The 14,379-nt window shown below is 38.6% G+C and overlaps 1 protein-coding gene across 1 annotated transcript; it reads right to left on the bottom strand.

The window, feature by feature from the left end:
* Positions 1-5,726: 5,726 nt before the first annotated feature.
* Positions 5,727-10,724, bottom strand: LOC145485566 (uncharacterized; the record flags this gene model as incomplete). The annotated part of the gene is made up of 7 exons (XM_081464217.1): positions 5,727-7,205; positions 7,579-7,627; positions 8,291-8,324; positions 8,813-8,896; positions 9,219-9,341; positions 10,034-10,148; positions 10,455-10,724. Coding segments are annotated over 7 exons (1,200 nt in total), but the record flags the coding sequence as incomplete, so codon positions are not given.
* Between the last annotated feature and the right edge of the window lie 3,655 nt (positions 10,725-14,379).

Raw genomic sequence — 14,379 nt, 5'->3', positions numbered from 1 at the left:
ACTAAAATTTAAAAAAAATTCGAGATGGGGACAAATGTTACGGAAATTTACTGGGAATTTTAAATTTTCGAAAAGCGGACATATCAACCGAACATTCCGGAACTTCTGGGTGGAAAGTCAAATTGAATGGAAAATCCCTTAAGTAAATTTAATAATAATAATAATAATAATAATAATAATAATAATAATCTTTATACAGGAGGCTCCACTCAATTTCCGAACATTCGAATGTACCCGGGTCTAAAATACAGGTCACATTCTACTGGTCAAGAGTAAAAATCCCTTCTCTACTGATGAATAACTATGCCAAAAGTTTTCCCTCGATCCAAAACAACATTTTCGCAGAGTGCACGTGAATATTAGAGCTAGGAGACTGAATCCTGGTGCTGTTTAGTTACTGTAGCACAATGACCTGTACTCTGACCTGTGGAATGTGACCTGTAATTTAAACCCCACGTTTTTCTGACCATATGTTTACACGAGTAGGTACATGTGCAAGCTACAAGGGTAACTGTTCAATTTCGTTGTTAATAAAACAATCAGAATTGTGCAGTTGACTCTTGCGGAACAAAATTTTCGTTTGAAAATTTCTCAGTCAATCACGAAAACGTGACGATAAAGAAAAGAGTTTTCATTAGAATTCCTTTCGTATTTTCCGAGTCCATGCGTTGAATACATTTTCGTTTTCGTATCAACCACACGTATTTCGGTATTTTTGACAGTAGAGTGATAGCCTTTCTGTGGACATACGTTTACACGACAGTTGGAAGAATTACTGATGCCCCAAATTCACGGAAGATGTCAAGGGATTTAGACAGAAAAGGTGGAATTTAGTATTGAACATCCAATTTGCTATTTGGCCAAACGGTTTCACTCTGGACCGGACGCAAGAGTCATCTACTCGCATCCGATTGGTTTATAATTAAACAATGTAATTGGATGGGCTGCATTATAGCGTGCACAAGCGCCGAACCGTAAAATTGAAAACACTCCCTGACAAAGCTTCGAACCCAGGCCCGTAGCTTCATAAGGCAGTTCAACGCATCAACCAAGGCATCCGGCATCGTAATCGCTACTAAGTTAAAATGTAATGAAACACACACAAAAAGGCTCATATCTGACTCACATTTGCAGTGTCATTCCTTTTTCTCCGTTTCTTTTCTTTTTGCTGCAGTGATTGACCTTCTACTGGGCTTGCTTTCAGTTTAAAACATTCTGAGAAAGCATCATCGAGACAGGCAATTTTTGCCGTGGAGTAGCCACTTGTAGGGCCAGGAAATTTTGCTCTGAGTTTTTCACTCAACTTTTTGAGTATTTTTGTGCATATCTCAGCTCCATTGGGCCGATCACTCTGATCTGGGTATCATTGGAAAGATCGTTTCCTCCTGCAGAGGTTGAGGATAAATGATGCCAATTTTGGGCTAATAAACGCTGCGCCGGTTTGCCATTATAATCTCCTCCATTCCTCCAGAGCCTTTTAAAATGTAAGTACAGCTCAAAGCATTGTTATCTTGTAAAGGATACAACAAGCAGTCTTTTAATGCGTAACATAAATTAGGGAAAAAATCAGAACCTCGAAGAATTTAAAACCGCTTTTCTGGCTCGCTCTTACTTTTGCTCCACGGTATTCATAATTTGAGTTTTTCTCCAGGACTTCCTCGTGCTCTTCGTGGGTAGCGTTATTCAATTCGCAATGGTGTTTTCCATTTTCACTTATTTTCATCAAATTATAACTGACACAATGGTGCTCCATGAAGCATAGCACACCACAAAATTCACGATCCATGATGTCAGCTTTGCGAATCACGTGGTTCATCAGACGTTTACCAATGATCACCTCTTTAAACTTCAAATGATGTTTACATTCCTCTGAAAGAAATATATTTAGCATGATTATAACCGATGTACGTTGCTGCATTTCTTTAACCTTCCTCATTGTCATCATGATCATCATTTTCACTAATATTACCTCTTTTTTTACTAAACAAGAAAAAATACTAGGTAAACAGTCTATACGCCGTACATGTAGCAGGTAAAATTCCACCCAGCATAAAAGCTGAGCTCTCCTAACTGAGTTGATCATCTTGCAAAATGTCGCTGTATATTTAGATATGAAAACAACTAACAAACAAACTTGGATACAACTGGCCTGGTGGAAACAAATTTCTGTTTTACAAAACGGGTTAAAATCAAACGAATCAATGACAGAAAACTGAAGAAATATTTTTCACATAAGATAAAGTCTCATATCCTCCAAGCACACACCATGTAGCGACTAGAACTTTCTTTGCTTTGGATGTCACGTTTCTTCGTGGCTCCTGGGAATTATCATGATGCAACCCACTCTGTAGTATTAAACGTTCCTTCTTATGCGTAGTTTTGTGTTTTACTTTCGCCAGTGCTTGTTGGCACTGAAAGTTCGATCTGCTGGTTTCTACCGCATTTTCCTTAGCTGCTTCACTGTTGTGAACTCTGAAGTACAAATTCTAGAATTCGAGTCGCCACAGTTTTTTGAATGAATGTAGGTCTAGTAAGCGCTACAGACGTCACAGTTTGAACGCAAAATCACATCACACACCTACGATCACTTTTGTTTCTCTCGTGTTTACGCCTAGTGCTAGTATGATTAAACTTGTGCATTCAAACTGTGATGTCTGTAGCACTTACTAGACCTACACACCATTAAGCCCAAACATCTTCATTGAAGATATTTAAATACGTGATTTGAGTGTTGATGGTTTATTCATGTAGCAGATAATGTAGAACCTTTGAGCATGGCGTAGTTTAAAAAGAACCATTAAAAAACTGAAGAAACAGAATCTCGATGCCTTCCAGTCTAGTAGAAGCGACATCATCAAAAACTTCATTTACCCTAAAATTGACAGAGTAGCACTGCTCTTAATTTCTTCGAGCTACCTAATGTTAGAATTAGAAAAATGAAAAACAAATTGGAACAAAGCAGATAAATTCATGCAATATTACAGGACAAAATTAATCTCCGGAAGGTGTTAAAATACGGAACAGTGCGATATTGATTTGGAAGTGCGTTCCAGGATTTGGCCGCCTGGAAGAATTAAGACCATAAGTAGTTGTAAATATTTTAGGTAGGTCGCTACTGTTCAACTTGGATACTGATTAAATACAATGATTCTGTTGCTTGTACTATTATGATATGCAGAGGAACTTGAAAATGTTAGAAAACGGCGTCGTTATAACGATATACATTTCACTCAACACATAAAACTGTTGTTTTCAGCTGGATCTAAAAATTAATTGTGGTGGCAAGAAATTGTCGAAGCCTGTTGAACCTCAGTGGACTTTGTTTCGGGTTTACTTTTTCCTTTGACTAAGAACAGAATTTGTTAGTCATGCGTTTCAACTAACGTATGCAACAGTTTTACTAACATACCCTACAGCGAATTATTTCCTTTGATACGTACTAGAAAAGTATTGCTTGTTATCCGTCGAGTCTGATAAGCATGAGGAGATGGCCTAGCTTGGCGTGATTTAAACGAAAGCATTCTCAAAATATTAACAACAAAAAGGAAAACTGACCTTCACAGCTCCTTGCCTCTAGAATCCTAGACTACGAGTAGTCCCTCTTTCGCTTAGTCCGTCGTGCGTGACGCGAAAGAAAACCGCGAGAAAAAAATGGCCGCGCGAAGTCCTGGAGGCGAGGAGCACGCGAAAGGAGGGACTACCGCCTAAGCCCAAGAGTTCGAATTATGCGTTGCTCTCACAACGCAAAAATATGATTGGCTTATGTTAGGAGCGTTGACAACGTGTTGTCAACATTCGAGATACCTGTGACGTCTTGCAAGAATGTTTTGGAACCGGAGCAAATCGAAGCGGTACCAGAGCAAATCGAAACGTTGGAATCGCGCTTCGCAAGCCGTGATGTTCTTGCGAATCTGCCAACAGGCGCTTTGGAAAGATTTGAATTTATCCAGAGTTTTGTTCGGCAATCTTTCCGCCTCCACCCCGACTGCGAGCGTGTTAGTGATTTCGCCCCTCAACAGCATCGTCTAAGTCAGCGAATATAAATTCACTGAGCTTGGCCTTTCTGCCATCCATTTGAAAGATTGAACCGGAATCTCACTTGACACCGGACATTCACCTGAAATTTTCCGCTGCTATCGGCAAACATTTCACCGCAGTTGGATGATCTCCTATGTATAATGTATAATGTATAATGTATAATGTAAATTCTCGGTTGAAACTCTGTTGAAATTTTCGCAATAACTTTTAGACGCAACGAAAATCGTTACAAGAGGCCTCATTCGCCGTCTTCTTTTTAAAACTTCTTTGACAGTTTCGCTGAACGAACACTGAACGAAGATATGCTTCTCACCGCATATGTTTTTGCCTGGCTACTTGAAGAGTAGAGCAGAGCAATTTTATTCAGATCTCCCGGGGCTACTGATAACAGGCGATAATAAGAGGACGTCAAGATGAGAAATCCTACACCGAAAAATCCCTCGGCCGTGAAAGGGCAAACTCTTGGGCTTAGGCGGTAGTCCCTCCTTTCGCGCGCTCCTAGCCCCCAGGATTTCGCGCGGCCATTTTTTTTCTCGCGAATTTCTTTCGCGTCACGCACGACGGACTAAGCGAAAGAGGGACTACTCGTAGTCTACTAGAATCCAACATTCCAAAAAGATGGCAATAAAAATACAACTTATGAAAGGGGCATTCATGGCGAATTACACTGAGAATTTCTAATTCACGTATTTCCTGTTGCAGACATTTGACTTTAAACGGCTATGGAAACTGGTAATATTAAGTTATAAATATTACATTTTATGTTTATTGCTTTTAACAAATAATGGTGGCCGCTTTATCGTCCAATATCTAATTACCACTGATCACAAAAACACCTGTTTAAAGGGTTAAAATTAATTATCATATCTTCCAGTTTCTTGTTTCAAATCAGACATCAATGATTGGAAACAATTATGTAGAGCTACAACGTTTTATTTTTGTTTGAGGTATTAGTAGCAGAAACGAAATGAAAAAAAACAAAAAAAACAAAAAAACAAACAGAAAACTTGCTTGATTTGTTTTGTTCCAACGGACATTTACGTCATGAATTTATGAATGAGCTCTTCTTATGCACATATCAATTCAGCAGTTACATGCTGTATGCTTCAGGATGAGTCGCTTAACAGATCACTTTCAATTTCGCTACTGAACTGAATGCCCCTAAGATTCATAATACGCTTTTCAAATGCTTCACAGATTTTAATAAAGATCGATCCAAGTTAAAAAGGTTAAAAGAAACCCTGATCGTAGAGATTATCGGTCAGTGGTCGCTGTTGATTAGTTTACAAATCGGAAGAATGGAGCCGTGGCAAGTATTTATATTTGTCAAAATACAGCATGCTGATTAAAAGCTTTTCATGAATTCACAGCCTCTGGCATACAGTCCAGAAGGAGTTTTGATATCACATCCTTCAACCGAGTCGACTTGAAAAGTACCTTAATCGTCATGCAAAGTTGTTTGAGATCAACTCGGAATGGGATTTATTCAGACCATCAGTGACACACGTAAATCACACAAACATTAATCATTCACTAATTTATTTACTGTTTTTACTCTCATGACTACCAAAAACCCACTGAATAATACAATATCGAGTTGCCATAGAAACATGAAAACCAGATCACGGATTTTAATGCCTCTCAGGGAATCAGAGCAGGTTTAAAACGAAACAAAACATGGCAAAAAAAAAAAGTTTTTTTTTTCTCTGTTCGTCCGTTCATTCATTCCTTACACTTTTTTGTCCGCTAGTTCGTTCCTTCGTTCTTCCCTACGTTCTTTGTTGGTTTGCTCAGTCATTAGCTACATGTAATTCATCTGTTCACTTCTTCCTTTATTCTGTCAATATTCTAGCAAATCTGTGCTAACACTCTCAGTATAAGCAAGGGTGCATCGTAATCCAATGATGCATGCTCTGGGCGTGAACAAGGTTAACTTTTCTTTGCTTTGCTTCGCCATTTTCATTCCCACTCAAGCTGCTCGTGGCTTCGCTTCCAACAACTCTCCTATCTTACTCTCCAATTCTCTACACTTCTTTCGTACTCTCCAAACTAAAAGCATGAATCAATTGTTAAATTTACCACTGTATTTATTATTCATTTATTCATTTTTTTATTCAAGCCACATCCCATAGCAATGACCAAAGTTAAAGGAAAACTAAACTATACTAAACACATTGTCATTTTAAAGTAGAACGAAATTTCAACGGAACTAAGTCGTGTCTGCCCATTGTCACGTGACAGTTTTTTTACCTGACAGTGTCGGGAAATCAGTGGATAGAGATCAGAACACCCCATGTGATCCACAGACCTTTCTTTTCACGATCGAATGCGATATTTTAAGTTGAAAGATTCGGAATAAGGATTCTACAGATAGCTGTAAGACTAAGTGATCGACGACGTTCAAATACATTTTTTATAGTTTAAATTGGTTTTCTCTAACATGTGGCTAACATTAACTTAAAAAGCGATGAACTAAACGTCGAACAAATTAAGCTGCTTAGCGTAATGATTTTGGACTAAGTGTGCTTCCTGCAATGCATTTATCTACATGATGAAATTTGCTACTTGTCAGCTAACAGCAACATCATTTTCTCTTACTCACAAGAAATGCTTAACAAAAAATAACTGGACGGATGTTAATGTCACTGAATTAATATGTATCCCATGACTTTGATGTGCCTGGGCCGATTATCTACAAAGGTTTGCGCCTCAATGCCGCACGTGTTGGTGTCATCAGGGAACCCTCCTGAGCCGAACCCGATTCTGGAATCGCAGCTGTCGCATTCATCTTCGTTGTTAGCAATGATACCGATTCTTGCCTTGGGATAATTAGATCGACCACTTACTACATTGAACCCTTCTTTGTTGCAGTTGTGCTGCAAGGAGCCCTGAGAACCAAGCAGACTCTTCCACGTGTCACGACCCATTGAAGTGGCACGGAATTGCCCGTCAGCGATCAGTGAGTACAGCGAATCAGCGCTCTGGTCAAGGGTGATAAAATTCGCGGCTTCCTCCCCAGGGATCTTCATGCCGAGACAGATATTTGTAAAAGGCGTGTTCCAGTAGGTTGGTAGCTTGGTCTCTTGTGAGTCAAACCCAGTTTCCCCCGCCGCAGGGTTAAATGTATCTTGGTTGCTCCAAAAATCGGAATCATAATGGAAGGTTTGCTAGAAAACAAATAGTACATGTAGCAGTATTTTCTTAACTATTTCCGAGAAAGTAGAGTAAATTAGCTGATTATTTCAAAACAAACGCGAAGCTGTCTATTCTGTATTATATAATTTGTTAGATTTAGCTTTTCAGGCCTGGATTTCCCAAATAAAGGCTGCAGAGGAAATAGTCTCTGGCTGACAAATTTCTTCCTGTTTCCAGCAGCTAACAAGGCTAAGATTGGGTTTTCAACTCACCACGGTTTGTTTCTTGGCAGTGCTTTCAAAAGGGAAGAAACGCCTCATGGTTTCACTCACAAAAGTTATGACATAAGTAACAATTAGAAGTGGTGTTCAGCAAATACTGTTACCACAAAGCCAACAAAATTACCTTCGTTCCGTCAATCTTCATGACCAACATCCAACCGCCACCACTGGTCCTGAAATTTAAATTGTTCTGTTTTATATTATTTCAATATTCCGTGTTCCCTGATTCATTGATTTCAGCTTTCGTAGTGCAGTAAGCCACTTCATTTTTGCCTAGGGAACAAGGAGATTCTTGAAAAATCTAAATGACATTGAGAGAAAAGTAAAGGGACTATGTTTTCGGCAACCAAAAAATTTAATTGTGTGTCCATGAGTAGAACCAGGCAGAACCAGGGAGGAGCTGATACAGCTCAAATCATCGATTTCAAACTTGGCGTTAATGTTGGGTTTGGTGAGTGACCGATTATGACAAAATAGTAGGTCAAAATATTTTATTTCCTCCAAAAAGGCCATTTGACACCTATTTTGCATAATTAATTAGTTGTCTTGGTGTTTTTTTTTTTTTGTTTGTTTTTTTTTTTAATTTCAACAACTAGAAAAGCCGTGTGCAAATTAAATCTACTGGATCATTTTCTAGTTGGTCAGTTCTGCAGGGTGTCCTTCTAACTTGGAGGGTATAAAATATCTTGACCTGTTAGTTTGGCATAATTATTCCCTCACCAAACACCAAACCCAATATTTGAGCCAATCCGTGGTCCGATGCAAAGATGATTCACTACGTTACATATACATGTCTAATTAAACGAAGTAATAGCTAAAAAAGATGCTTCACTTACACATTTCTGTTGTAGAGCTCCTCGCACGACCAAGCTGCGCAAAAAAAAAAAAAAAATAGTTTAATTAAGTTTAGAAATGCAAAAGTTTGCTTGGAATTAACGATAATAGTAGTGTCTTGGTGAATAGTGAGAGTGACAATTCCGCTTTTCCACTGCTTCTGAAAGAGACATTTTTTAGCTCTGTTCCTGATATGTGACCTTCTCTTTGGGTAGGCGTCATTGTAAAAAAAAATAATTTAAGTTTCAGATACTTTAGGTGCTTAACCAACTTGATGTCTCTCAAGTTTCCTTCAAATGTATCGGGACTCGTTTATCCCGGCTCATTGTTAATTTGAGAGAAAAGAATTGGGGGAGTGAAATATCTTGCATGAGGACAAAACCAAAATGTACCTCGACGAAGCCTGAAACCCGAATCGGTGTCCAATAACATCAACCGTTAGATCACTCCCCCACTTAAGGATGAAAATTATATTGTGTTCGAAAAAAATGTTACACACCCAAAAATGGGCGAATTTTACTCACTGAGGCATTCAAATGATCCAATAGTATTCTGACACAAATCATCATCGATGCAGTTGTGTGTTGCTGTAGTACACTCGTCCAAATCTGGAAATGGAGATAATATAATAAGCAGGATCCTTTCGTTAAAAATTTTCCACCCACTCAGTTACATTAAATCCACTTGAGGCTACCTCAAGCTAAAAAGCGCTGAGAGAGATAGTAAATTTGTATTTTCACTTTTCCACTTGACGAGATGAATATAATATTGTTAACAAACAAGTGCAGCGGTGAAAAAAAAAATTCCTTATGTACGATATCAAAATTGCAGGAATCGTTTAAATCATGATGACAAAATAAGGGCTATTCAAAAGCGTATTTCAAATGCAAATATTTCAGTTCGGGCCGTCTTGACAACGACAGACTTCACCTTCACATGTTTTCCCGTCTCCCTGATAACCAGTTTTACAAGAGCAGTTGTACGATCCTTTGGTGTTGATACACTCAGCATTAGCATCACAACTGGATGTTCCTCTAGCACATTCGTCAATATCTGAAAGAAGTATGTTACATTTACTAGATTTGCTTTGACTACTGTAAGCAGAGATCTAGAGGAGTCAGGGGATTCGCTTACTTTACATTTTCAGAATGTATTATTCAATCTAACCGAACGTTACAGAAGTTCATATCTGTGCATCTTGCTCTATCTTGTATGCCCATGCTGCTCGTTGCTTTACGGTTTTTTTTTTTTTTTTCTTTTTCTTTTTATTTGGCAATGTGATGAAACGCTGTAAATTCATGACTAGTAGATAGTACAATAAGTAGATAAAGTGAATAGGCCCTTTGCACGATACGGTCACATGGTACAAAATCACACATGCTGGTGAGCAAGTTCCGCTGTGGGACTTCCAAAACAAAGGCAGGTCCAGGTGGACTGGTACGAGTGGCATTGTTTTGGAAGTCCCACTGTGCAACTTGCTCACCAGCATGTGTGATTTTGTACCATGTGACCGGATCGTGTAAAGGGCCTATTGAGTTATGGATCTCAGTAGTCTGCTCGACAATAGACTTATCCCAAGAAGTGTCCTTTTAAAATTACTGTCCTCAAAACATAGCAATCGAAAATTATAATAATTGCAATTTGATATTTTTCATAGGGAATAGTAAGAATCTTTGAATATTTTGGGAAATTTGATAATTCGAGGTATGTTTACAGCAAGTAAGTTGCAGCTACATGTTTCTAACCACTTTCGCAATCCTGACCCGTAAACCCCGCGGGACACAGACAACGATATCCTTTGTGTGTAAAACCGGTTTGACAGGTCGCGTCGTTCTTGCAAGGGACATTGGCGCAAGCATTCTGAAAAAAACCGAGAAAGAAACTCAGAAGACATAAAATTATATTTTTTTAAGAATGTCCGCGGCTGAAAAGAGTTGGTTGTTTTCAATTTATCCATAGATTCTATATAAATAACGACAACAAACTTTTTCTTGCAAATGTCACCACTGAACCCACACAATGCCTAATAACAAAAAAAATGAGTAATTCAAAAATGACTCTTTAAAGGAAACGTCAAACTAGCGCTCAAGACACACATATAACAGCGGAATCAAAAGGAGGAACTTTTAAAATTTAGAAGCTTTTTTTTTCCTGAAGTTCTTTTACCTTTGCCCCATGGTATACGTAATTTGGATTTTCCTCCATGTCTCTCTTGTCCTCTTCATAGGTAGCATTATTCAATTCGCACTTTTGTTTTCCATTTGAGTTTTTCGTTATCATGAGATTATAACTAACACATTTCGGTTCCATGAAGCATAGCGCACCACAGAAATCCTTGTTCGTGACGTCAGCGCTACGAATCACGTAGTTCATCAGACGCTGGCCGTGAAACACTTGGGCTGCTCTAAACTCCAAATGACGACATTCATCTGTAAATTAAACATTTGACAGACTTTTTTTTTACTTCTGCTTTATATGTTTTGTCGGACAAGTCTTTTAAGAGTGGGTAGCGGTAATACTTATCAGGCAATATTCTGCATGATTCCGCGCCAATTACCAATAAAATTGCTGATTCGACCTTCGACCTGATCAACTATCACTTCATAGAAAACGATCAGAGACCGAAAATAATGTAAATATTTCTGTGGAATTCTGAATTTCCTATAAAGCGATTCTCGATAGTTTTCTTAAGTAAGATTAAAACTTCACGCTTATAATTTAGCAACAAAGCCAAATTACTTGTGTGTTTTTTTTCGATACGCACAAGCTTTGTGGTTTTTTAACACCCAAGTCGTGCAAAGATTGAGCTTAGAAGGAAGCAGTCACAAAGTTTTTACTAATAACAAAGAAAACTAACCTTCAGAACTCCTTGCGTGAGTAATTAAACAGGACGAGAGAATCAAGATACAGGTGCAGCAGTGGTACATGTAAGACATGGTCCATTAGATTGATAATTTATAATTTGAATGATCGAAAACCCTCTCAAGCTTGTGACGTCCTGACGCTACGTCAACTGAAAACTAAATTTTACATGTCAGTTTTGTTTGTTTTAGCCATGGAAGAGGTGAGTGCTTAATCCATCATTGTCAGTTAGTATGTCCAAATATCTCCTACGGCTTACTTTGTTTGCGAAAACAAATACATTCTCGATAATTCGGCTCTGCAATTTTGGCATATTATGACCCGCTGTCTTCGAATTACTTCTGGAGGGCTGCAAAATTAAAATTTAAAAACGCACCAAAATTTTTAACTCGCTTCGAAGCAGATCTAGTAGAAGTATTAAAAAAAGATTGTACTCTATAGGTTCAATCAGATTTTTCTTTTCGGCAAACGGCGGCGATAATGGTTTAACAGCTGTCTCATTAGTTTTCAAGGGACTTACACCACACGAAACAAAAATTACCCCGAAATATCCAGAACGATATTTTCAAACAGATAATATATTATTGAAGACAAGGCAGACTGCTTAGCAATTTAAATTGTCACATGAATAATTCGGCGGCAATCAGAATAGTATCAGAATGTTGTATTTTCCGTCTTATTTTTCAGATTTCGGTATCACAAAATTAAAAAAGTAAATTAAGAACGAAAATAATGGCTTTATTGCTTCTGGCATGGTAATACAAGAGAAAACAGCGAACGAGCAATGGTTCTCCTTAAAATAAGAGTGATTAACTTTTTGGGGCTACTGAAACAAAGAAATTTGACAGCGCGAAATGTATTGAGCACCTGGCTCAAAAATCGTACTTTCGTGTCACGGCATTTCCATCGATAACATGACTCGAGAGTAAAAAAAAAAAAACTGTTTTCGTTCGTTGCCCTGCTTGTGTTATGAAACGAGCTAGGTCTCAAAAAATAATGACCACCCTTCTTAAGATAGATGTCAAAAGAAAATATAGCAATTAAAAATATCAAATTTGATACCGGTAACCAAGTCAAAGGAGCTCAGTCACGGTTTGCGCATGTTGAAACATTTAGCCTCAATTTTTCAAATGCGTCGTTTGTAATCCTTGTGAATCTTCTCCATCCTAAGCCATCCTTGTTCCTTTATGGTTTATCATTATCTCTTTGGTGTTTTTCTATCTTATGAAACTGTTATTTTCAGGTTTCCTACCATTTGAAGGCAATTTTGTATGTGGCCAAAATAACTCAAAAAACTGTGACTGAGCCGTGATGTCGGATCGATAAGGGCTACAATTGTAGGTCTGCTTTTTTCGAATTCCTTTAGCTGTTATGGAAGGCTATCTACTTTCAAGCACATTACATATCGGTTGCTGCAAATTCTGCTTCATTTAAACTTGTCCGTGGGATTATTTGTCAAGAACCTTTTTATTTGTTTTTGTACCAGTGGCAATGAAATCACCGCTACTACAAAATACCAGTGTTTCTGGAAGCAGCATATTAAGATCGAAGAAAAGAGGGGAAAATACGAAATATACGTTGTTTAACAACAACGGAAGTTTACGGAAAACCAACCCACATAGGACTGCTACTCCTTTTCCAAAGCTACGTCCACAGCAGATACAAGAAAAGCCTAGTCAACACAATGGTTATCCGTGTGTACTATACCGTCTAAGGCTTTGCAAAAGAATGCAACAGGTTACGCACCATGTTTTCAAAGCTGCGCTATCCGATAAAATTGGTCGATTCCACCATAAATGAGTTCAGCCAGGAACCAGATAAAGAAATACACACCGTGCCTTCAGCAGACCCATCTGTTTACATAGTGCTGTATTGCTGTTTAAAGATCAGCGATCAGCCCATCGCGTACGCAAAGATATTTATTCTCTGGGAGCTAAGATCGATGTTAACGTAAAACCCATCTTCACAAGCAGAAAACTGTCACAAATTCTGTGTGTTAAAGAAAACAAGCCCCTTATCGTCCACACTCGATGCGTTGTATACTAATTCAATGTAATTTGTGTGATGCAAATTTTGTCGGGTTCACTGCTCCACACTTACCATGTGCGCCAAACTTTTTATGTGACACTTCCGTACATTTTCTTTTTCCTGATTGTGTTACTTACCTTGCAAATTAGGTAGGTAAAGTCTGCATGCGAGCCAAGTGGCCCATCAGGCCGGAGCTTATCCCGGTTTCTGTAGCATGAAGCGACTAGGAGTATTTCTACTCCCCCCTGGATGGGATGCTAGTCCATCGCAGGGTTACTCCCAGCATTAAGTTCGCCGGTACCCATTTATACACCTGGGTGGAGAGAGGCACTGTGAGAGTAAAGTGTCTTGCCCAAGAACACAACACCATGTCCCGGCCAGGGCTCGAACCCGGACCGCTCGATCCGGAGACGAGCGCACTAACCATGAGGCCACCGCGTCTCCCAACCTTGCAAATTTACCTTGCAAATTATACCCATAGAACTCGTAAATATTTTTTGCGTTGTGTCACATTCTATGTATTCGTATTACACCTTATACTTTTTCACTTTTTAACTTGATAATGGCGTAACGTAGCGCCGAAACGTCGTTCGCTTTTTTAAATGTGTTTTAAAAATCTTTTAGCGAATAATGTGACTTCTTGATCAATTCATTGTAAAATATTAATTCGCATCTATATTAACACTTCTCATGTTTTGTGTAGTTTGAGGTTATTCAAACTCATAAGACAGAGCCAAACGATATAAACAGAAAAACTCACCGCAAAGTAACAAAACTCAAATCAAAATTCTCGCTTATCCTGGGTTAGCTTAATCGGGCTTTGAACAACCCGTTTCTCGAAGGTCCCGAAACGTTTTCGCACCCGGAAAGCCGTAGCAAAATCTCAGACCTTATCACAATTACAGATCTATTTTATTCACATACTCTTAGCTAAACATGAGGTTCCATTCCGTACAAGGAGTTAGAGGCGTGTACACCTCTCTGTCTTTGAATACCGATTAACTAAAAATGACTTTTCGGGCCCGCAAAGTTTCCGGGACTTTCGAGAAACAGGCCCCAGGAGCTCAACTTTTAGGCCTAGCAAAAAATTTTATACGGGAGCAAACAGTAGGGAACGTTTTGGGGAAGTTTCCAAAAGATGCAAACATTGTTGAAATTCAAACCGTTCAACAGCAAAATTACCTCTGGAAATTTTGGTAGA

Source organism: Orbicella franksi, chromosome 4, assembly GCF_964199315.1.
Source record: "Orbicella franksi chromosome 4, jaOrbFran1.1, whole genome shotgun sequence".
Lineage (NCBI taxonomy): Eukaryota > Metazoa > Cnidaria > Anthozoa > Scleractinia > Merulinidae > Orbicella > Orbicella franksi.
This window is presented reverse-complemented; position numbering and strand designations above follow the sequence as displayed.